Raw genomic sequence first — 23,604 nt, forward strand, 5'->3', positions numbered from 1 at the left:
TCTCAGTCAGTGCTGAGCTCTATTTATAACACACAAACACACATAACAGACACACATGGAAACACTTGGTCTTTAAAAGTACCAGAAGGAGTGCGAGGACTTTCTCTCCTTTCAAACCTCAAACCCTCTTTGAATCTTACGCCACAGGATTCTGCTGATATCCTCTGATTGTCCATTTACATGCACTGGGCTCAGTCTGATTAACAGTTTCCTTTCTGTTCGCAGGGCAGACCTGCAGCTTCAGAGACCTGGCACCAGAGGATCTGAAAAAATGGTATGATTTCATTTTTGCAGTCGTCAGATCCCCCCAAAAATTTCAAAACGCTGTTGGTTGTTTTTCCTTCAGCAGCTTTACATTTGTCACATGAGGTGTGTTATGTTTGTCATCTCTCCATTGAACACATATGTTGTTTGCCGAAATCCTTTTTAAACCTGTCTTGTTATACATCTATTGTTTCTACTTTTAAAAATTGACAAAAGAAGCTGGCTTAGTAAGACCTCCTGAAAAATCAGTCTGGTCTCTCTTAGTTTTTCCAAATCAGAGTGATCGTTCTTGGGCATCCAACATGCAAAAGCATGTCCAGTATGATTGTGCAACAGCACAGATTTTTCTATGATATCACTTCGTAGCTCAAGACGGGATAGTCAGTCAATGTAGCAGCCAACACGATGTGCAGAAAGAAAGTCAGGTTAGAAACAGAACGTGCGACATTGACTCCTTCTTCACCTAATTCTTCTACATATTTCAGCTTTAATGAGTTGTGTTTTAATGTCTTGTGTTGCTTTTTGAGTAAGTCATCATTCTTACACGGCTGGCTCCTCCTGTTTATTTTCTCATTCAAATCAGAGTCACCGTTCTCGGGCCTCCAAGGTGCGCCACCACATCCACTGTGATTCCTGCTACAGCCGCCGCTGCAGGGCTCGGGTAGAGGCCTCTGTGTGCTGCGCAGTCATCCCCTGCCGTCTGCTCTGTGGCGCTCTCTTCCACCTGTGCAAAGAAGAGGATCACCTGCTGCTCTGCCCTAATGTGAGGGTGCCCTGCATCAACGCTGAGTACGGCTGCCCGATCCAATTGCCTCGCTCTTCACGGGCAGCTCACCTCCAGGTGTGCCCGGCCAGCGTGGTGTGCTGCTCCATGGAGTGGAACCGCTGGCCAGCCAATGACGCCCACTCCTTCCCAAACATGGAGCTGCATGAAAACCTGCTCAGAGAAAGAGCGCAGGGAAGGTGTCTGGACCTGGCCTTGGCTCTGAAAGACCAGGACCGCCTCTTTCACTCCATGAAGATGAAGAAACTGTTCCCAGAGCTGATCCAGTGTGTGGAGGAGGAGGAGAGGAAGGAAAGGAGGATGGAGGAGGAGAGAAGGAAGGAAAAGGAGAGGAAGAAAAAGGCCATGTTGGAGAAGGAGGCAGCAGAAAGGGCAGCTGCAAAACAAGCCAGTGAGCTCGCCTGGGCCTCTTTTAACACGTACAATTTGAATGATAATACCCCTGATGACAAAGAAGAAGAAGAAGATGAGGAGGAAGAGGTTCGGGTCGAATATGAGCAGGGGCTTACACAGGAAGAAAGAGAGGCTCTTGCAAGGGCATCAGGAATAGAGGCTGATCATCTTGAAAATTACAGCGCCTGGGAGCGAATGTTCAGCATGGAGATGGGTGGATGCAGGGAAACTGAGGGGACAGCTGTGGCAGGAAGGGGACGGGGACTGGCTAAAGGGAGGGGGAAAGGCTTGAGCACCGTTACGGAAGAAGATAAAGCAGATACCTGTGGAGGTGCAACATCATCAAACACCTGCAAACTGCTGACCAGCACTCTGAACAAGAAGAAGTTTACATATGAGCGCCTGGAGCCAATGAAGATCATCACTGTGCGCACTTTCAAAGTCCCGACCAGCTTTTCTGCCAAGCAGAGCCGCATCCGCAACCCAGGTTTTTACAAAAGAGAGAGCAAAGCTGTGGATACCAGTGACCTGGGGGTGGCACTAGAGGCAATGCCAGTGTGGGAGGAAGTTCAGGTGAGGCAAAGAAATTGAACCTCCTTGTAGACTTTTTGTAAAATTGTCCTTTTAGACCTGCAAAGGCTTTAAAAAAGTCACTAAGGTACAGCAGAAACAAGCAGTGAACACAGCACTGATTCATTCAGATTCATTCATGCATTCAGACCTATCAGCAGACAGCTGCTTATTGTTTTAAAGGTGTGTCTTAATGTTTTGCTTGATTGCTTACTTGCTTTTAGCTTTATAGTTTTCAGTCTCTATTGACCCCAGAGGAATATATGTTGCATTCTGTTTCACGAGATAGTTGCTAATGCTGTGCATTTTGTAGTTTTGTTAGAGAGGTGACCCATGAATTCAGAATGGCTGAAAAGCTCTGTAGACAAGTCCAGTAAAGGATTTCCACAGACTCAATACCTCCTTTTGCATTACTCATAATGATTTTAAGACTTTCCATGTGCATTAGTTCTTCCTGCGCTCCCATCCACAGTCCTAAGACGTGTATGTCAAAGTAATTAAACATTATAAATGATTCAGCAACCTCATAGAGCTGAATCATTGTCCTGAATTGTAAGGTCACCTTACAACAAAATGCAACAATAATAATATTAAAAGAGATTTAAAAGCCAGGAATAATATGATTGTAAAACATATAAAGCATGATGGTTATAGCTGACACCCTGATGAAAACAGAGTTTAGCTGATGAAGGTGAATGGTAATAAGTTTGAAGCGAGAAGACAAAGTTACTGAAGTTCTTTCAGGTCATTTACAAAAATGTATGTCTATTTTCATTTTTACTTTCTTCGGTAGGTTTTAGTGCTGGGACACATGCAAAAATTATAAAATAAACCACTTAAGTTGGTTATCTAAGAGGAGAGTGTGGCTTTGCTGCAGGACAATATCAGAAAGAACTGTTGGGTTTTTTTTTTTGTTGTTGTTGTTGTTTTTTAGGGCTTTTAATTTCTTTTTACATTTTATAAGCCGACAGTGTGAGTGAAAAAACTTCTTTCATGTTCTTGAGCAGGAATATATCTTTCTTGTACCTTCTTAGACTGTATTTTAAATCCTGGAGCATCACAAGCCAATGGAACAAAATGTGCAGAGAACAAATATTCATGTTTTCTCAAAGTACGGAGTAAACAAACAAGTGTTACTGTTTACTGATGACGTTTTCTGTCATATTTGTCATATGTTTAATAAATGAGAGTCGTTTTTGCTTTCGTTGTTGTTTAATGCTCACCAGCTACGAAGCTCCCCGATGAAATATTGCTCTGTTGTTTGATTGGCTGCTCAGGCCTCTCTGCTGTGCTCCCTGGAGAAGGAGCTGAGGGGTCACCTCATTGCAGAAAGCGTGTCCACAGACGGTCTGTTAACAGACGAAGGCACGCAGACCTACAGCTTTCTGTCGGCTCCTTTCCGGAGAAACACTTCGCTGGCCGACCTGACGGCTGTCAAACCGCTTGAGCTGCACCTTCAGCTGCAGGTGGAGAGCGTCACCAGCCGACATCACAAGGCCAGCTCTGCCTTCACCTTCCTCTGTGGACACACCTTCCAGCGCAGAGAATATGGCAAACATTACAAGTGAGTTGTTTTTTCTTAAATATTTAGGTTTTGCATCGTTTAAAGAGATTAAGACCTGAACAAGAAATACACAAAGCAGTCACTGACTCAGAATGATGCTCTAAACCCCATCTGATACTGTGAGAGCAAAGTGATCTATTTCTAATAAAAAATGTTCTGTCGTGTGCAGGAACGTCCACAGTGATATCCAGATGTGTGTAAACGGATGGTTCGAGCAGAGATGCCCGCTCGCTTACTTGGGATGCAGCTACAGCCAGAGGAGATTTCAGCCCTCCACACACGAAGCCACCATCAGCTACAAGTGAGAGAAATCACAGAGTTCATCGAAATGTAAACAAATTTAACTGTGAGCTGAAGCGTGTTAGAGGGGTACAGGGTACACATTCTAACTGCACTGTGTCCCAGTTACATTTCTAATTCACTTTCTGAGCTTTATAAACAATAAAAAAAAATCAATTCAGAGTTGTGTAGAAAATAAAAAAGCTCTTTATACAGTCATGTGATAAAGAAAGTTTACACAGGAGTGCATAGACTCCTGTGTAAACTTTAGTGCTGGGCAGAGAGTAACTGCAATAATCTGAAAAACATTTGCGAGCAACAGTGAAGTACATTTACTAATTACGTCCTTTGTACAGATGAGACCACAGTGGAGGTTTGGCAGAAACTAAGCAACATGTGAGCACAAACACCTCAAACTAACTTTAAAGCACGGTGGTGGAGGAGTGATGGTTTGCGCTTATTTTGTAGCCAAATGACCTGAGTGCACTGCAGCCACTGACTTGAACAAACAAAACCATATCAAAGTATTCAAGAGTCAAATGTGAGCCTGGGTCATGCAACAGGGCAATGATCTCAAGTACAGGGAAAGAAAGTACTTTTGCAATGACCCCGTCCAAAAACTGATTCAAATGCTGTGGTGGGAACTTAAGAGAGCCGTGCATAACCGTGCGCCCACAAACCTCCATGACACAACATTGTAAACAAGAGTGGGCAAAGATTTCTGCACAGTGATATCAAAGTCTCATAAAGTCTTGCAGAAAATGATTACTTCACGTTATTGCTGCTAAAGATGCTTCTGAATCTGAGCTGCTGAATCGTGGCGCGTGTAGATTTTTTTTTCCACACTTCTCTTTATGTCAAAGTGAATCGTGTAAATCTGCAACAACTATTTGTAACCACTTGAGGGCAGCAGAAACACACTATCAAACTGACTAGTTAAACATTTTGCACATAGTTATCTGTTCACATATCCTGCAGATGCAGAACACAGCTGTCATGTTTTGGCCTCCTTGAGTAATATTTTCTCCTTTTTGGATGTTTGTAGCTTCTACAAGCACACAAATACACTATCTGTAAGTTTAGCTCTTAATGCTTCACTCTTATATTTCATTGCTTGCAAGGTGTCCCTGATTTTGGTTTTGGGCTGTAAAATTGAAAGCATCAAACTGAACAACGCTTCAGAACTTCAGTTAATCTTTTATTTCATCACAAGTCACACTTTTAACATCACACTGTTGTGAAAATAACAAATATGATGCATAAATTAACCTTAAAGCTACTATAACTTTTATTTTAACAATCTATAACTCAGATCAGAGTCAAAGCATTTTAATCCTCTGCAAATAAAAATCCAATACTCTTTCAAAGACCACAGTTTCGTCTGTACTTTCAGCGATGATCTAGGCTGCTTCAGCCTGATTCCCACCACCTCTGTTTGCCTGGGTGACACTTCCCAGACATCCAGGAGCACGGATGCCTCCACCAGCTTTGCTTGGAGGAAGAGAGGCAGTCGAGCAGGAGGAGCGGACGACTCGCTGACCTCTCTTCCCTACGAAGTGCTGTGCCACGTGGCCAGTTTCCTGGACAGCTTTTCCCTGTCCCAGCTGGCTATGGTGTCCCACCTCATGAGGCAGGTGTGCTCCTCTCAGCTGCAGGAGAGAGGGATGGTCACCCTCCGCTGGGAGAGGAAAACCTACTCTCATGGAGGAGCCAAGTGGAGGGTGAAGCAGAGGGTAAGATTGGAGCCACGCTAACAGGACTCACAGTAGACATAATGCGAGATATTTCATGTTTATCAGAATCAGAAAGACTTTATTTATCCCCAAGGGGCAATTAAGATTAAAAGTAAATATTAGAAATAAAGGCAAGAATACAGCATAAAAGAAGGAAGATATGAGGGACGAGTGCAAGTTTGGCTTTGAGCTGGAGGCACAAGAAACCAGATGATTGTTGATCTTGTTGTCATCATGTAGCAGGGTTGCCTTGATAGTAATCAAGTGATGCTACATTTAGTTTAGAAAACACAACGCTGACGTTTCTTACCAGGCTGTTTAATTGTTGAAGGCCAAAGAAGTAATCGCATGCAACATTTCACAGCAAAAAGTCAGTGAATGAATGCAATTTAACATCTTTGTAATCATGAGTCTTTTTTTCTGACTTCATGAATCACATAATTCATGCTGTGACCACTTGGAGCAGATTATATTAGAAATATTGACTTCACCCTAAAGAGCACCCTTATCTAAATATAATTGAAGCAACTTCAGAATAAATAAAAATGACAGATTGAATGGTTTCCCAGTTTGAAAAAGCAGAGGCCTGCAAATCACCTCATTTTTTAGACTACTGTAATAGTGACCATTCTGGACAATCAAAGCACTGAAAGATTTAATGTGAAATAAAATGTGAGATATCCCACTTTTGCAGTCAGGACCTTATATTTAGTTGCATCTCCATCGCTGTTCATCACTGCAGGTCTGGCAGTTCAGTACCTTGTTCTCTCCGGTGGATACGTGGTGCTTTCAGGATGTGCCGCCTATCTCAGAGCATCTAAAGGTGTGTCGTTATTATGAGAGGGAGTCCAGGACGGAGAAGATTTACCTGCCACGCATGCGAGAAGAAATCCAGCCCAACACAAGCTGCAAACCTCCCACTCTGGTTACCATGTTCCAGCAGAAGAGAATCATGATGTAGTTCACTGTAAACTGGTCTGGTTTGGGGTTTTATTGCATGTTAACTTCTTTTCCCCCTCCTTCTATTCCTATATCTCCTGCCACTGCAGTTCACTTTAAAATTACAGGAGAAAAATCACAATAAATATAAAATTAATGCTTACAGAGATAAGTTTTGGGGTCACATGTTGAACTGAATCTTAGAAACTACATATATTTAAAAATGATGTCAGAAGAGCACTGAAGTTCATTTTAATTATAAATAAATAAATCAAGGTACAGATATCTGCTGTTTTTATTCACACGTTTCTTTTTCACAGATGCTTTGCAAATGGTTATAAACTGAAATGAGAGGGATTTCATGACTAAATAGTATCACCAAACACTTTATCTTATGCATCCACATTTTATTTTATTTTATTTTGTGTTACGCCTGTAAACAAAACATATTTGCTTAGAAAATGAATTGCAAGTGCAGCGTTAACCACGTGATGAGGTAGAAAACGGATTCAAGTCACTTGTGCAGGAGTAACACAGCTCTGCTTCCCCCTAGTGGTTCTCAGTGGCATTGCGCATGTTTTTGAGGATATCCGCTTTAAACATTTTATAAAACATCGCCACGTTCATGGTGGAGATGAGACTCAGGCCGGCGGCCCCCATCATCAGGACATAACGAGGAATGTGTTCACTGTGACGGGCCAGCCAGCGGCTCATCCAGCCCAGCGTGCAGGCACGAAACACCAGAAACCTGCAGATGAAACAGAAGAAACAAGCTGACAGATACCAGTCTACACTAAAGTCACCATGCAAGGCCCAGATAGTGAAAGCTTGGGATTCAGTATCTTGCACAGTATCTGAGATATTGATGTGGGAGCAGCTGGGATAAAACTGGCACATCTGTGATTATTGGACAACAGTTTCAGGCAGATAAACACAAAACAGGCCTTTCAGGAAACAGATTAAAGAAGTAAAAGTAGAGCGCAGATGGTTTCCTGGAGGCCTCACAACTTTAAGCTCAACAATTCTGGTTACACAACCAATTATTAGGTTTCGGGGGAATTAGCTTTTTCCTCTCCTTAATAAATGAAGCCATCATTAAAAAAAATTAACGAGGCTTTACTCAGGCTAAGTTTGCATAATATTAACATTTATTTGATGTAACATATTCAAAAATGCTTCAAAATGCTTTTAAAAAGGTGCTTTATGATCTTTTCCCACCTCGCATAAAAAGATCATTTCTTCCTGCTAAAAAGAATTCCTGAACCACCTACGTTCCCACGTTGAGCCAGCTGGTGATGCTGTAGGCGAGAGAGGGCTGAGGGGCGGTGAGTTCAGTGCCTGGCTTGTTCCTCCGTCCTGAGAGGATGAGGAGCTGTCTGAGATGAAGGAAAACAGAGTTGATCTCTACCAGCAGAGACACCGCTGCAAAACCCAGATAGAGGCGGGACGTCACAGCCAAACCGAAGCATGAGATCACCTGAGAGAAATGTTAAAACAGCACATGCAAAGAGACAGCAATACAACACTTTATTTACACGTTAATCATGCAAAAATCACAAGTTTTAATCATGGAAAATGTGAATTAGCTAATTTCAGACCACCCAGAAATGAATGTCAGTAAGTGATATATAGAAACCTGCTGGACCATGATTATTAAAGGCTTTATAGCCTTTAATAATTATGAATTTTTATGAATGAATTTTTACACACCATCATTAGTATTTGGAGGATGAATTTCAGGTTGTCAAGCTCCACACGTCCCCTGAGATCAGCTGATCTGTGCCAGCACACACCAGCTGATGGCTCTGCTGATTGATCTCATAATTATCAGTTTTATATTGGCTGTTATTGATGCGTGCTGAGAGGCGACGCTGCTGCCCTCCCACTATTGAAAATAATACCGCAGGAAATAACAGAATGACAACAGAAGAGAGTTTAAAATGTTAATAAATCGCTGTAAATAAAGTTTGGTAAAAGAGTTATGTAACTAAACATTCTGTGAGATTTTTTTTTTTGCATGAATTTAATGAATTAAGTATCTGGATAAATTAAAAACAAGCCAAACTTGATGAAGGAGAATATACTGTTGGGTAACCTCAGGAATGTGGTGACCCACTCTGAGAAAACTGGACGCAAACATATAAAACTTGAACCTTGAACTTTGATCAGAAAGGCTTGTGCAGGATTAACTGTTCGCCACGTAAAAATAAATAACTCGCTGTGTCTTTGGATAAAGTAGAACCTGCATAGAGATACTTAGCAGCACAGTCAGGAGCAAACGCACCATGACACAACATGTGCTGCCTGAAAGCAGGTCTGCTGTATGCGCTGACAGTAAAATCACAGCATAGAGCAGCACGACTGAGGTTTCGCTCACTGACCTCGTCGTTATCACCCGGATATGGGATGAGTGCTATCACCAGACTGACTCAACTTTGTGCTTGTGTTCTTAGATTACACACTCAGGAGATGAAACAGTACTCAGATCCCGTATTTTAAATGGATGACAGAAATTAAGCTTATGTGAAAGTTCAATAAGGAAGATCTGTAATCACTCATCTGCCTGCTTTCCTGGCTCTTCGGCTGCTAGTCTGTTCATTTCATTACTGCCACTTTCCCCTGCTGTCAATCTCAATACTGACATCGTTATATTCTTCATTACTACTTTCTTCTTGCCTGGCTTCTTTGAGGCGATCAGCCTCCACTCTGCGTTGTTTAAATCTGTGATCTCTTTTCAGACTCATCTCTCATCTTCACTTCACTGAACTCAGGTTTCATCTTCACCCCCACCAGCATCTCAACTCCGCAGGGTCTTGTCCAAAAAATCCTATCAAATCCTATCCTGTGAATAGCTGCATCACTCTACCTCCATATTCAAAAATGTAAAAAACAAAACAAAAAGCAGCTCATTATGATCTCTTATGAGGTCATAATTTTCACTTACATTTGTAAGGACAAGAGAGAAGTATCTTAAGTATCTTATTAACTGAGATAGATGGATTATTATTCCCTGTTTTTGTGTAAAATAAACTGATGTGTTCCCGTTACAAAAAGTGTATGTTGGTTCATGTTTTCACACTGTGTTAGCAAAAACACACCCAAGCATTAGACCCACAAAGGTCATTACCAAAGAGTGGTGGAGGAGTAGCTCCCAGGACTGTTTGAAGGGCTGGTTCAAGGCCATATCTAGGAAGTCGTGGATAAAATACCCTGGAGGAGAGGTAGAAATATGCGTGCAGGCTAATGTATTTAAACAATGCTAAAGTATTAAACTGCTATCAAGTTATTTTTTGAAATTCAATGTATACACATTTGCATGTGTGTGTGTGTGCGTGTGTTTGTGTGGGCATCACCTGTGGATAAAGACTGTGGGAGTGCAGGGAGCAAAAGGAGATCAGGTCCTCCATCATCTGAGGGTGACGGTAAAAGCTGCAGGGCGAGAGAGCCCACAGGAAGAGTGAATATCACACGAGTAGAAAACAAACGTCCACACTACCCTGACTGCTGCGCGCCTCTACGAACCATAAAACAGCCCCCGCTCCTGTCAGGCAGCTGTGAGCTAACGACGTGCTGACATTCCTCCATTTCCAGGCTTTCCTCTGTGCCGGCTGCGGTGTTGGCAGGACTCTGATGACTGCATTGAGCAGTTTGAAAGAGCCGGCAGAGCCTCCAGTGAGAAGAAGTGTTGATTTCAAATCCATAACAATAGTTGAGCGGAGTTCACCTCACGCATGTCCAGTGCATACCTCAGTGGAAACACGCTTCATGAAAAGAGAGCATGAGACGCTTGTGTCACTGTGAGGTCACTGTTATATATCATATATTGTTTCTAGTCTCTGCCCTCTAACGCACATCACGCACACCAAGTGATAAACTCATAGCTGATAGTAAAGGGCCGTGGACACATAATGGTACGATTGCCTCTCAAGGACAACAACCCTGGCTTTCATAACTCACTTTCGCTTCATCTTTATGACATCTTTTCAGCAGTACTGTTAGGTCTGCTGAACAGTTCAGCAGCTCTACTAGCCCCACACACATATGTACACACACGCCAAGTTTTCCAACAACTGTGATCTCAACAATGTTAAAAAAAGAAACGTTTTGTGAAAGCCGAGTTGATGGCAAACTTGATGTTTGCACCGGATGTTCTTAATGAAATTCCTTGTGGCACATATGGGCGAAAATCTGATAGACGTGCAGCCTCATGTGTGAATGTGACCACAGTGCCTGACTTCAGTGTTTCTGCTTTAGAGTGAATTATAACCACCTGTGGTTGAGTAAGTGTTGCTTTGTCGCCCCTCCATTCAGCGTTCAGCCTCGTCAGCCTTTCTCTGTGCTGCCGTTGTAAAAAAACAAAAGAGCAGGGTCTCCTTTCTCTGCGACAATACGGCGGCTGAACATGAGCCGCCACAGTGCCCAAACTCTCCGCTCACTGCCTCACCGAAGACACTTTCCAGGGTGATTAGAGCCAAATCATCTACTTTTCACTGGACCAACTGGGATGCAGGTTGGGGATGGACTGGTTCCCTTGGAAATGGACTCCCATTGTTCATCTGCTGAGAGGAAAGCAAAGTGACGCAGGACTCAAATTGTTTCCACCTGAGCGTCTGAATAACCTTTAATGTCCCTGGGGTTCGCCTTGGTGTCTGCGAGCTCTTACAGCTGAATCACAGAGATGTCGACCAAGCCGTGTGAGTAGCCTCAGCAGAGTGGTGTCTGAAAGTAAACTGATGATCATTCATTTGATGACTCATTTATTTATTTATAATGTGTTTGGGCAGCCCGCGGAGAGCTCACGGACTCTGATTCAGAGAACCCATCAGAGGAGCTGACAGAGGTGGTTTGTCTGGAGTCAGACCTGCAGGATGGACAGTAAGGAGGGGATGGGGAACCTGCAAACATATGCCTTTGTGTTTTAACCACATAAACAGTTATTGCTATAAATTTTAAACTGGTCTCAGTGTGACATCTAAAACACTTGAATGATTTATAGCAGGGATGTCAAACAAAAGGGACAGGGACCAGAAACGGCCCGGCAAAGAGTCCAATCTATTTCGTTTTTGTTGTTGTTTTTTGTCCTCACAAAAATGGTTAATTTCTGTGAATAAACCCTTTTTTCTATTATTACTGGTCAGTCTGAGAAATTAGACTTTTTTTTTGTTATTTTCCACATTTATTTCTTACAATTTAAGCTCAAAGAGTCTTGCTCAGAGATTTCTTTCTTTGCTAAAGCAACATTTCTTGGCCTCTCTTTTTCTTAAATTAAGACATCTCATAACCTTCTTTTCTTTGACAGAAAGGGGAATTTTCCTTGGGGCTGAGCTGTATGTACCTCACAGTGTAAAACGCATTTGACCACAAAACCCCCTTTATTTAGATTATTTAGACACTCTGTGGGGTCTAAATGACAGTGGGGGTCCCAGTAGATGAAAGCTCCGGAGTGAATATATGTCTGTGCCATCTGGTCAAAACTGTAGATCAGACAGTGAATACCAGCCTCATAAACACGAGCCAGAGACACTGGGGCTATTGAACCTGTCTAAAACCCAACAATACTACGACAGTTTTAGTGAAAATACTACCAGGAGGCCTTGTCATTGATTGTACCCCGTCAAAAACTCCCCAAGGTTGCAGTTTTATCAAAAAATACAGCCTCTGCGGGAACAGGGGAGGGGTAAGGCATCAACAAAGTGAGTACAGTTTATAAGGAGGATAACACGACCACCTTGTCTCTGGCTGAACTGAAGCTCTGGTTTTCAGACTTTTTCTGGCACACCACACTTCAGAATCAGCAAAAGGTTGATGGCCCACAGACTACAGTTTTCATCGGGCACTTTTTTTTAAAAATAAAAAAGCCCAAAGTATTCAAAAAATATTTATGCCCAAAATGGTAACTTTATGTAATTTGATTACATGTAAATTTTTGTGCATAATTTTGTTGTATAAATTCAATCTAAAACATTACATTTAATCTAATCTGGTCAACTAACTTACTTGATAGGTGTGCATTCAGTTTATACCCATTAATGATGAATTATTTTAATACATAAACCTTTGATTTTATACATTTCAGGTGCATTTTACTTAAAAAAATATTTTTTTCAGTCCAGATAAAGCCATCCCTGCAGACACGACGCTTCCACGGCTGGAGGAAAAGACCAAGTTGAAGTGTTAAACAAGCTTAGATGTACAAACAATGAAATTTATCTTATTCTAAAAAATTAAAAACCTCTCTCTCTCTCTGTGTGTGTGTGTGTGTGTGTGTCTGTTATCTCAGGATGATGGAAGTTGAAGTCGGACATCACGGTGTGCTGCTGACGCGCAGTGGGGGTAAATACAGCGCCATTGGGAACCAGTGTACACACTACGGCGCTCCACTTAGCAAAGGTATGAAGACAGGAAGTCTGAAGAGGAATTTCTGTGACATAGATGTATTTCAGTCTTGAGTCAAGTCTGGGTGCTTGTGTGGGCAGAAAAGTGTCATTTAAGGAAATTTATCTTGTCTGTGCACACTGTAAGGTATCAGACTGGTCTGAGCTTCATATGTGTTTCTTATGTTTTAATAATTTGTCTTCATCTTGTATTTTTCTTGTGCGCATCTTTGTGTGTTCAGGTTTTATTTCGGGGAACAGAGTGCGCTGCCCGTGGCACGGCTCCTGTTTCAATGTCCACACAGGCGATCTCGAGGAATACCCCGGCATCGACTGTCTACCTTGCCACAAAGTATGAACCGGAGAGACAGATTGATACAAAGCTTATGAGCACATTTGCTGTTGTTTAAATGTTTTTATTTTCTCTTTTGAAGGTCCATATTCAAAACAGCAAAGTGTATGTGTCCATAAATAAAAAGGTAAGTAGGTTACCTTTTCTGTTTTAGTAATATGAGGCCATTTTAATCTCCTGGTATCGATCTCTTCAGCGAGGAAAGAAGGCCATACACAACTAATTCTGAAAACCTTTGTCACTGAACACAGCTCCCCGCTGCATTCATGAACACTAGTTAAAACCCAGCTACAGGAAAGAGAGGCTGAAATTATTGCCAGGGAGTAACTGTTGGAGGGAGAACCTGGATTTTTATGGTGGAGGCGATAAACACCAGTTGATGACCTGACTTCAACATAGCAGACTCCTGGTACTTCTGCAACCCAAATCTGTGACCCACTGAAACAGTTAGCACATTACAAAACTTAACAAAAGAGGACCTTTGCAGTTGAAAACACAGATTAATCAAAAATGGGGAGCATATTGCTTTAAAAACGAAAACAGTTGGGCCCCAAACACTTATCATTTTGTTGTTTTTAAAAAAATAGGATGCTACAGAGTGGAATTTCCCTGCTTTTCTTAAGTGTGACGTGTCAATAAATTCATACTGAGCACATTTTCCCCTTAAAAATCATTAAAATATAAAGTTTTATCTTTTTAGTTCATCACTGACACAAACTCTTATGCTTTATTTTGATTCACATTTTTGTAAACTGGTTTGTAGCTGAAAGTTGCAGTGAACAAATGCACTGAAGGGCTGTCTCATGTGACTGGCTGATTTGATTTGAACCTAAGAAAGCAACCGTGAGTGTATTTTTAGGCAACTGAAATAATTTTCTGTTTGTAAATATCACTGTTGGTACCTACTGATGACCTGACCACGTGTTTGATCCATGATTCAGACTCTCAGGCAGGAGAAAAGGATAAAGCGTATGGGCACTGCAGTCCCAGGAGTTACTCACACTGTTCTGCTGCTGGGAGGAGGTGAGTGTGGACCAATATGTGTGTGTGGTTGTGTGGCTTCAATAGGGCACTTAACTGGCATCTTCCACCATGTCCTCTCAACAAATAAGTAAATGTAACAATTTTGCCTTGGGATTTGAGTAAATGTGTCAGGAAAATGAGCCGCTTCTCTGATCCTGCAAAAAAAGTATATGTATGCTGTACATGGATACGTGCAGGTATTAGACTGTGTTGCCTCTGATTTGCTTCCTTTGCGTGTGTGTGTGTGTTGTTTTGTGTAAGTGTAGGAGCCGCTTCACTCAGTTGTGCTGAGACGCTGCGGCAGGAAAACTTTGGTGGCAGGATCATCATGGTGACCAGAGAAGACCTTCTACCTTACGACAAAACACGTCTCAGCAAGGTTCAGCACAGCGAATAACTCGACACAAACACATGAAAGTCTCTATGAATTTTCTTCACTTCACTGGAGTTTCGCTGATTTCACAGGTGATGAACGTGGAGAGCGACAGCATCCTGATGAGGAGGATGGAGTTTTTCCATCAGTATGACATAGAGGTGTGGCTCAGGAAAGAAGTGAGTACTTCCTGTATGACAACATCCTGCATGTGCTTGCATCTGTGTTTTATCTCATAGACATTGTGACCTTGAGGTAAATCTTCATCCGGACAGCAACACATGTGGGAATGACTTGCTATCTATGTGATTGAGTCATGCTTTGAAACTGGTTGCTGATGTGTTTGCAGGCGCTTTCCGTGGACACAGACAAGAAGACGGTCACATTTGATGATGGTTCAGTCCAGAGCTACGACCAACTCCTCATTTCAACTGGCTGCAGGTACAGACAACCTCACAAATATGTGTACAAACACATACTTGGCTCCAGCACAAACACCTTCTCTGGCCTCAGGCAGGCATCAATTATTCCCCAACTAAAATATTATTGTTAGTGTCCTCTCAGTTTTATTATATATTTTTAAGTCTGCACATTTGATGGAAAAGTTTAAATAAGAAAAATATTATAATTCACTTTTACGATAAAACTAAGGAGACTTTATTAAGCTGAGTCTCAGAGTAACACCACCTTTTCTGAAAAAGCTGGGTTGCTGCATAAAAGGTACCTAAAACAGCATGCAGAGGTCGGCAAATCTCATAAACCCACAGTAGAAGATAGAAAACACATCAAAAGTTTAAAACGAGAAAATTTACCGCTTTGAGATATAATTAGTCGTTTCAAAAAATCTGTAAAAGGATCATGGAGCATCCACTTTACTTTACAACAGAGTGAGTTGCTTCTGATCCCTGTCCTTTAGAGCAAAGGGTCTGGATGTTCCTGGCATGAACTTGGGGAATATCAAGATGTTGGAGACGCCAGAGGACGCCCGGCAAATCCACGCAGCCTGTACGGGCTCCGATGTTGTCCTCGTGGGAACCTCATTTGTTGGTACTGATTACTATGGTTTAGAGCTGGGCGATAGAACGATAACTATATGTATTGCGAAATAACTTTTTCTCGATAGAAAAGTTAAACTATTGTGATAGGCCTCATCTCTCTTGTCCTCTTAAAAAAAAAAGAGGAACAGCCAATCCAAATTAACTAGCGCAGAGCCGAACCAATCACAGCCGCAGCGTCACGTCACGTGACTTGTTACGTACAGCACAAGTGCCAAGCCGCACATGTGTATTTGTTTTGGAAAGCAGCCAGCTGCCGTGCCGCCCGGGTAATGGAGGAAATGAGTGTGCTGACTAGAGAAAAATCAACCGAGAGCGTGACCGAAGGTTACCGAAGAGAAAACAGATGATGGTTCCAATGCAGGTGTTCTGGGAATCCATCCTACCTGACAAACCATCCTACCTGTTGTTTCTACGCATGCGCACAACACGAAATTCAGTGGCGTCCTACCTTTGTGAATATAAGCTAGAAGCATAATTTTACAGCTAGAATTCAGTGGCAAATCATCTTACCTTTGTTAATAAGAGCTAGAAACATACTCTGACGGGTATAAATACGTGTCAAACCATGCTACCTTTCTGAATGTGACCTACAAGCATACTTTAATGGGTAAAATGAAGTGGCAAACCATCCTGGCTTTATGAATGTGAGCTACAAGCATACTCTGATAGGCAAAGTTAAGTGGCAAACTGTCATACCTACTTACATTTGTGCTGGAATTACTATGACAGCAGAAATGTGCATAAACTACTTACGGTAGGACGTTTTGCCAAAGTAGGACGTTTTGTCAGAACACCGGAGAGATTGTTGTACGGAAGAGCCATAGAAGCTCCGTAGTGTGACGGTATTTCGGCTATTTCAAGTCTGACAAAAAACAGAGTAGCGCGCACTGTAAATTGTGCCGAAAGCAAGTCTGGAAATACAATAAACCGGTGCATGCTCAATCTCTGACTGGAAGCTCTAATTCGTCATTCGGCTTTTGTCAGACTAAAGTAACTGTTAAAACAGTTTGAAAAGCTCAGCTATACAACAAGGAGAGATTGAGAATTTCCTTTTAGTTCTCAGTTTATTTGATATTGACAAAAGTTAGTCAGTTTTGTCTGTTCTTCTGTAAAACAAACTAAGATTTATTTTTAGAATTAATATTTTGTTTCTAAGTGGAATTGACAATTTAGTCGTCTGTTTCGTTTGTTCTATTTTGGAACTTAAACGCTTTAGCGGCTGCCTTTTGTGTAGTTTGCAATATTTGCCTTTATTTATCTGAAAAAGTCTCATGTTCCTTAAGTACATCTACCCTGTTGAACTTACTATGGGAAATAAATATTTAAATCAAAACAAGCTGCTGATTATTTCACATTTTACTTGTGAGCAACGGCACATTTAAATCTTACAAATATAGTTATTTGGCTTATATCGTGATATATATCGTTATCGCCTGAAATGAAAAAAACATATCGTGATATGAAAAAATCTTATATCGCCCAGCTCTACTATAGTTACTATGTGCACATTTGTATTGCCTGGATTTGTGTAGAAAACAAAGCTAGTGGAATTATGTGCTTTAACTGTGAAAACTTCCTTTTTTCCTTTCTTCCCTATTTTTATATAGACCCAAAAGCCTACAAAAGAGAGGAAAAAAAAAAATTTAGTTTACAGCATCAACATCTTTTAGCTTTATTTTTCTCTTTTTTTCTTTGTCTTTTTGTTCGCATCATATGTCAAATATTAAGTAAAATATATTATTCACACTGATATTCGCTCCAGCACCTACAATTACATGTTGCTTTCAGGCATGGAGGTGGCATCTTACTTGACAGACAAAGCCTCCAGTATCACAGTGATAGGCAGCAGTGAAATGCCGTACCAAAATACATTAGGTCCTGAAATCGGCAAACTCACCATGACGGTAAGAAAGATGAAGAGATTGAGATGTATGTGTTATTCCCTGACAGTAGTTCATCTCCAGCTTACCTGTTTGTTGTTCACTCTTGTTTCTGTAGATGCTGATTGAGAGAAATGTGAAATTCTACATGAATGATAGCGTGACAGAGATCCGAGGTGTGAATGGCAAGGTAAAGTGAGGAGATAAACTTCATTCCAGTGTCACGATTTGCACTGGCAGAACATGTGGATGGAGAAAGAGGACCCAAATGCAGACACTTGGAACAAAACTATAATATAACAAAAGGCGAGCCGTTTATTTGAGGTTGGGAAAAGGTACAAAACAAAAGGCAGATGCACACTGAGGCGAAACTAGAACTAAACTGGGAAAAACTAAATGCTAAACACAACAGACAAAGAACAAAACCTTGAACATGACAAAAACCTGGAAACATGGAGGCATGACGAGAACTCAACAGATGACCTGACAAGGAATCAATGAAAACACACAAAATGCACACTGGAGGTGATCAGGGGAAGTGGAAACACATGGGTGACAGCTGATTAGAATAAACATATTGATGCCACAGGGGAAGTGAAACTAAACACAACGAACACGGGACACCAAACCTCTTCAAAATAAAACGAGAAACATAATGAGATGCAGACATGAAACGCATGAAGAGCGACGGAAACTTAAACAGAGGCATGAAGACACAAGGGAAATCTAATAAACAATGAACTATAACAGGGCATCATAGGCAAAAAAGAAATGAACTTAGATAAGCTAATGAACTTAAACATAAACCATAAACATCAAAATATATTAAGACTCAAAAGGCTGGGTCAAATGGCCCAGGATTGTGACGCCTAGTTTTAGATAAGAATATCAGCAGTTTTATCTTCAGTAATGAAAAAAAAAATACTAACACTGAGTTCTTCCTGTCACATTCTGTTTTATTCCTCAAGGTGAAGGAGGTTGTGCTGAAAAGTGGAAAAGTTATCCCAGCTGAAGTTTTGATTGTAGGTATTGGTAAGTGGAAACATATCAGAGTCTTTTATGAGTCTTTTATTAAGCAACACAGAATTCTTGAAAGCTTTTATAATCAGAATCAGAATCAGAATCAGAATACTTTATTAATCCCGAAGGAATATATGTATATATTCACTTAAATTACTGTTGCCAGCATATTGTAAATATGTCTGATGTTAATGTTAAATGACTTGTTGAAATTGTATACAAATAACTGAGTGAAATGACCTGATTAACTGCTCCTATTTTTCCTCCATTAGGCACCATGCCGAACTCAGAGTACCTAAAGGACAGTAAAATACAGATGACCTCAAAAAACTTTGTAAAGGTCGACAAGGTCAGCGGTTCACCCGATTATCTACAGCACATAAGCCTGACTTGTACTTTTTCCCCAAACTTGTGCTTTGGAACATTGATCATCAGTTCTCTGTGTGTATCCCTCCTGCAGTACATGCACACCAATGTCCCCGATGTCTTCTGTGGTGGTGATCTGGCCATGTTCCCACTGGCCATTGCTAAAAACAGGATGATTAACATTGGACACTGGCAGATGGCACAAGCACAGGGTGAAGCAGGAAACATATAGACTTAACTGGAAAGTTTCACAAAGAGACTTTGATGCACAAAATCAATGTTTGACATTTACCATGGGAAGCACAAAAGCTGTTAAAATGTCATCTATGGGAAGCGGGACTAAATTCACGAGAATTCTGGGTCAATTTATATTACTTAAAGCTCCAAAACTGACATCAACACTGTCAACCTTACCTTTGCTCTCTCCTTCAGGCTGGAGTGTTTACTAAGCATTCTGATGAATACAAACAATAACAAATTAAATATCAATTTGCATATATACATTTTAATTTGTATAATTTTTGCTATTGCTTAAAAATTTATGGTGCTATTGATTCATGGTCTCAAAAACTCATGTATAAAATATGATACACTGGGTGTTACAGGGTAAAATCCCATATATGTCATTTACATGTTAAACTTTTTTGTGTGTGTGTTAAGGGAGAATAGTAGCTCTGAACATGCTAAACAAAACAACTGAACTGAACTCAGTCCCTTTCTACTGGACTGTCCTTGTGGGTAAGACCATCCGATACACAGGTGGGTATACACACACACGTAAATATTTACTGGCACACAAAAAATCAGGTGTCTTATTATCATTATTCATGTGACGTTATTACATCTTTCTTTTCAGTCTTTGCCATCCAAACTGTTTATTTTACTGCCTGAAAACACTGTAGATAAACCCTCTGTGATAGATTTCATATGTTTCTGCATGCCATTGTTGAATGTTTGCTTTGGCTGTGTGCAGGCTATGGGGAGGGATACACTGAGCTCGTGATAAAAGGACAGTTTGAGGACAGGAAGTTCCTCGCATTGTACATTAAGTAAGTTGTTGTTAAAACTGTATTCAACTGTGATAGAAAAAATGTAACCATTAAATAAATACCCAGATGTGTATGTTTGGAATGTTTTTTTCCCTGTAGGGATGAGGAGGTCATAGCAGCAGCTGGCCTGAACTTTGATCCAGCAGTGTCGGCAGTAGCTGAGAGACTCGCAACAGGAAAAGTCATCACAAAAGACGAGGCCCAGTATGTAAAATCGTTCAGTTTGTTTTACACTTTGTTTCTATATTCCCATCTTCTGATTATTTTAGTCAAACTGAATCTGAACAATATGACTCCAGAGAGACAATGTAGAGAGATTTATTTTTGTGAAAAATGAGCCATGTTTCTTACCTAGAGGTTGGTGGAGTCCAAAAAAAGATCTAACAGAGTTTCATTGTTTAAGTTAGACACCACAGGTGGTCAGGAACATGACTTCAAAGCTGTTTTGAGACATGATGTCCAGACATTGTTCGGATAATCAAGCCATTGCCTTGTTTCAAGCTGGCCTTTATTACACGTAGCATTCAAAAGAGATTCAGACAAGTTCTAACTAAACAAATACTTTTGTCTCTGGTGATGCCTGGGATCTGGGTAGAACATGAATGCTTCTCACATGGGCTCAATCAAACTTTTCATAGGCTTTGTAAAAATCTCAGATCACTAAAATTTGAAAACAGTTTTTCATGGCATCATTAGAGACGTCCCTGCATAGGTCAGTGTCTTTTTTGCCCATGATATCATCTTGTTTTGAAACCAAACATGATGAATGAGGTGCATTTCTGACTAAGAAATATGGAACACACTTGTTAGCTAGGAGCATCTTAATTTCAAAATACAGCATATCCTGTTTAACACTCAGAAAAAATGTTTCCTGAGACCCTGCTACTTCTAGCAGCAGTCACATCATCAATAAACAGATGATCTGGCAGCCATACATGCCCATGCCCTAACGCTGTCACCATGTTTCAAGTTAATCTTGGTTTCATCTGTCCAAACATTATATTAGAGCTGCATCTTCTCTTTGCATGTTTTCTGGTAAAGTCTGATCTGACCTGCTTGTTGCAAACGCGCTGTGTTTCCATTCTTGAAGGCATCTCTTGATTGTTGACCATAACAATGATACCTCCTGAAGAGTATTCTTGACTTTTAAATGCTGAATGTTGTGAAGTTGCTTTACATAGCCTCCATCATCCTGCACTTACAGTTTTAAGAATGAGCTAGAATGGTCATTCAGCCACTCCTAATTTTTTTTGGTTTTTCAATCTAATGATGACTCACTCGCTCACTTGCTTTGGTATCTCTCTGGACCTCATATTGGGACTTCCAGGAAGACGTTGTTTCTGCTTAATTTCTGAATGAATAGCAAGAGAACAGACCTTCAAGGTCATATAAGCACCTGACAGTCATCTGTCCAATTAACTTTCTGAAAAAAAGGGAGCTTTGTATAAAAAAGGTTTTAAAAATGGATGTATCTATTGCAATACTTTTGTTAAACATCTTGAATTAAAGCTGAAAGTCAGCACATCGCATGGTGATTGATTTAAAATTCACCGTGCTGGTGAATGGAGGCAGAATTACACAAGATAAGTGGAAATCTACATAAAAGCATTTTTTGAAATATTTTTTCTCTCTCTGACAGATCAGACGACCTGAGCTGGCTGCAGCTGTCCTGATATTCAGCTCCTTACACTCGTCTGTCCAATGTTCGTTTCTCCGTATGTCTCTTCTTCAGCACGGCTCACAAAAAGGACCAGGGGGAGTTTGGAAATGTGGATTGAAACTTTTCAGTCGGAAGAGACAAACTTCACTTGCGGAGGGAAGGAGCACCAAACACAGTGAAAGCTGCAGTAACAGCTCAGCATCTAATACGGGCTGTGTGGAAGTGCATACCATGCATTCAGTGCTCATGTGAGGGGGAGTCCAAATGTCAACAACAGATACCTCAAAAAGATGCAGCTTATAGGTCTTCTTTTTTAAATCTAATTTTTTTGTCATTAATTTAACAGATTTTTTATTTTATTTCATGGATTTATGTCTCCAGGAGTGTTTCAGTAACAGTCCAGAGACATCGCTGTTTAAGATGCCTCAGTATGTTCTCTGCTGTTAGTATTTAAAGCTCACTTTTACTTGGATGGGGCAGCTGGAAAAACATAAGTGACCTTAATGCCCACTACATCCGCGTTCGTGGTCCGGTCAGTGAGTTGGGGGGGGGATTAGGAAAACAGAGGCAGCAGTGTTCAGCTCTTTGAAACAGAGATGCTGAAACAGGCAATGGTAACAAAATACACCAACAGCAAACAATAGGCCTGCAGCAAACAACGAACAAAAGCACTGCACAACAGAAATGCTGCGTTTCTCTCTCTCCCCCCGCCTCAATCGCTCTGCTGCTATCTTTAATTCACACCTCAGCTTTTACTGTTCGCTCTCAGCAGGATGCCTCAGTTCACCCAGGACCTTTCAGGGCCAGATCCAGTTAGTAGTACCAGTAGTGATATTTTAGGTGGTAGTAGGTGGTAATGGCTTTTTTTTCTCTCTGTACTAATGTTGCCTGTCAAAGATTTAGTTTTTTTTTTCTTTGCAAAGGGCAGGCTAAACAGTTTTTTTTTATTAGCATTTGAATTGAAACTTGTTGCTTGCCATTTTAATAAAATTGAAGCTCTTATCTTATGTAAGAGAAATAAAAATTGGCTAATTGTGCAAACCTAAATACAATGAAAATCAAGCTCTGGTGATGCAGGGGGAAAATGGCTAATTTTACAGAGAATTATGGATAGAGCAGGTGTATTTCATTGCACAGGAGATGACTGACTCCTGTGATATTCAAGTTACCTAATTTCTGTATGTACAATGCATTTACAGTATAATGCTGTAAATTCACAGGAACCCAGTCACTCTGTAACAACGAGTAATCTATGATATCCTCGGTATAAGAACATTATTAGATTTGTTTTCTTGAGGTGACAAGAAGAAGACACATTGATGAGCATCATCAGCCCTCTTGTTAGTAACAGCGTTGTTATCATTTCAAAGTGATTCTTGATGCCAAGAGTAAGAATAAAAGTGAAGTACTTGTCATTTAAACATTTTTGTCTTGTTTTCAACTTTGAATTAAAAAAAAACTCAGGCATATCAGTTTGGTCTCTGTTGTATTTAGTGACTCATGAGAACATATGATTCACTCAGAGAGGGACTGTTCTGACATCTATTGTCCACCAGTGGTAGTGTTCCTACACAGAGTGGACAGAAACAGGAAGTAATCTGTCCCACTTCATAAATGTACACCTATAATTACACTTAATTCTTTATGCGATTTGAAGGACATTTAAGATGTTGTATGTTACTGCATTTGCTCATCAAACATCTTAGAGACAGTAAAAGATCTATAGCACAAAGAGCCTTAAGCTGCATCCACACATGAAGTGATTTCGAGTTATGTGGTGACCAGAAACCTTTGAAAGCCAATGAAACTTGGTAGCAATTGCAGGTTTTAAGAAACTTTGGCCCACTAGACAACTATAGAACTATAGAAATGTATGTTTTTTGTATGCTAAACGTCTTCACATTGACACAAAGGGGAGTGTCT

At 40.7% G+C, this 23,604-nt stretch overlaps 3 protein-coding genes across 3 annotated transcripts; 2 read left to right on the plus strand and 1 right to left on the minus strand.

Moving 5' to 3' along the window:
• Positions 1 to 64: 64 nt before the first annotated feature.
• On the plus strand, positions 65 to 6,811 carry LOC101476229 (F-box only protein 40). The gene is made up of 6 exons (XM_004550231.4): positions 65 to 274; positions 848 to 2,014; positions 3,289 to 3,575; positions 3,745 to 3,876; positions 5,248 to 5,587; positions 6,330 to 6,811. Exons 1-6 carry the CDS (start codon positions 272 to 274, stop codon positions 6,546 to 6,548), a joined length of 2,148 nt encoding a protein of 715 aa, XP_004550288.3. The 5' UTR covers positions 65 to 271; the 3' UTR covers positions 6,549 to 6,811.
• A 79-nt stretch (positions 6,812 to 6,890) lies between these two features.
• Positions 6,891 to 10,178, minus strand: LOC101475935 (TLC domain-containing protein 2-like). The gene is made up of 5 exons (XM_076888796.1): positions 10,049 to 10,178; positions 9,880 to 9,955; positions 9,654 to 9,736; positions 7,798 to 8,003; positions 6,891 to 7,274 (listed from the first exon to the last, which is right to left on the minus strand). The coding sequence occupies exons 1-5, from the start codon at positions 10,109 to 10,111 to the stop codon at positions 7,076 to 7,078; spliced, it is 627 nt and encodes a 208-aa protein (XP_076744911.1). The 5' UTR covers positions 10,112 to 10,178; the 3' UTR covers positions 6,891 to 7,075.
• A 749-nt stretch (positions 10,179 to 10,927) lies between these two features.
• aifm5 (apoptosis inducing factor mitochondria associated 5) lies at positions 10,928 to 23,153 on the plus strand. Its single transcript, XM_004550232.4, has 19 exons — positions 10,928 to 11,220; positions 11,311 to 11,401; positions 12,807 to 12,916; positions 13,143 to 13,252; positions 13,335 to 13,379; positions 14,194 to 14,275; positions 14,542 to 14,654; positions 14,741 to 14,827; positions 14,998 to 15,089; positions 15,565 to 15,695; positions 17,495 to 17,610; positions 17,705 to 17,776; positions 18,555 to 18,618; positions 18,879 to 18,955; positions 19,067 to 19,184; positions 19,633 to 19,731; positions 19,946 to 20,021; positions 20,121 to 20,225; positions 21,661 to 23,153. The coding sequence occupies exons 1-19, from the start codon at positions 11,205 to 11,207 to the stop codon at positions 21,692 to 21,694; spliced, it is 1,638 nt and encodes a 545-aa protein (XP_004550289.1). The 5' UTR covers positions 10,928 to 11,204; the 3' UTR covers positions 21,695 to 23,153.
• Positions 23,154 to 23,604: the final 451 nt, after the last annotated feature.

Source organism: Maylandia zebra, linkage group LG10, assembly GCF_041146795.1.
Source record: "Maylandia zebra isolate NMK-2024a linkage group LG10, Mzebra_GT3a, whole genome shotgun sequence".
Lineage (NCBI taxonomy): Eukaryota > Metazoa > Chordata > Actinopteri > Cichliformes > Cichlidae > Maylandia > Maylandia zebra.

What these genes read in the sequence shown, in the direction of transcription:
- LOC101476229 (XM_004550231.4), top strand. An exon ending in CAGTGTGGGAGGAAGTTCAG is followed by an intron (nt 2,015 to 3,288) that starts GTGAGGCAAAGA and finishes TTGGCTGCTCAG; the next exon opens with GCCTCTCTGCTGTGCTCCCT. An exon ending in GAAGCCACCATCAGCTACAA is followed by an intron (nt 3,877 to 5,247) that starts GTGAGAGAAATC and finishes CTGTACTTTCAG; the next exon opens with CGATGATCTAGGCTGCTTCA.
- LOC101475935 (XM_076888796.1), bottom strand. Translation starts at nt 10,111, where the DNA reads ATGGAGGAATGTCAGCACGTCGTTAGCTCACAGCTGCCTGACAGGAGC. An exon ending in TACTCCTCCACCACTCTTTG is followed by an intron (nt 8,004 to 9,653) that starts GTAATGACCTTT and finishes CATTTCTCTCAG; the next exon opens with GTGATCTCATGCTTCGGTTT. An exon ending in AGCTGGCTCAACGTGGGAAC is followed by an intron (nt 7,275 to 7,797) that starts GTAGGTGGTTCA and finishes TTTCATCTGCAG; the next exon opens with GTTTCTGGTGTTTCGTGCCT.
- aifm5 (XM_004550232.4), top strand. An exon ending in CGGCGCTCCACTTAGCAAAG is followed by an intron (nt 12,917 to 13,142) that starts GTATGAAGACAG and finishes TTGTGTGTTCAG; the next exon opens with GTTTTATTTCGGGGAACAGA. An exon ending in TTCCTCGCATTGTACATTAA is followed by an intron (nt 20,022 to 20,120) that starts GTAAGTTGTTGT and finishes TTTTCCCTGTAG; the next exon opens with GGATGAGGAGGTCATAGCAG.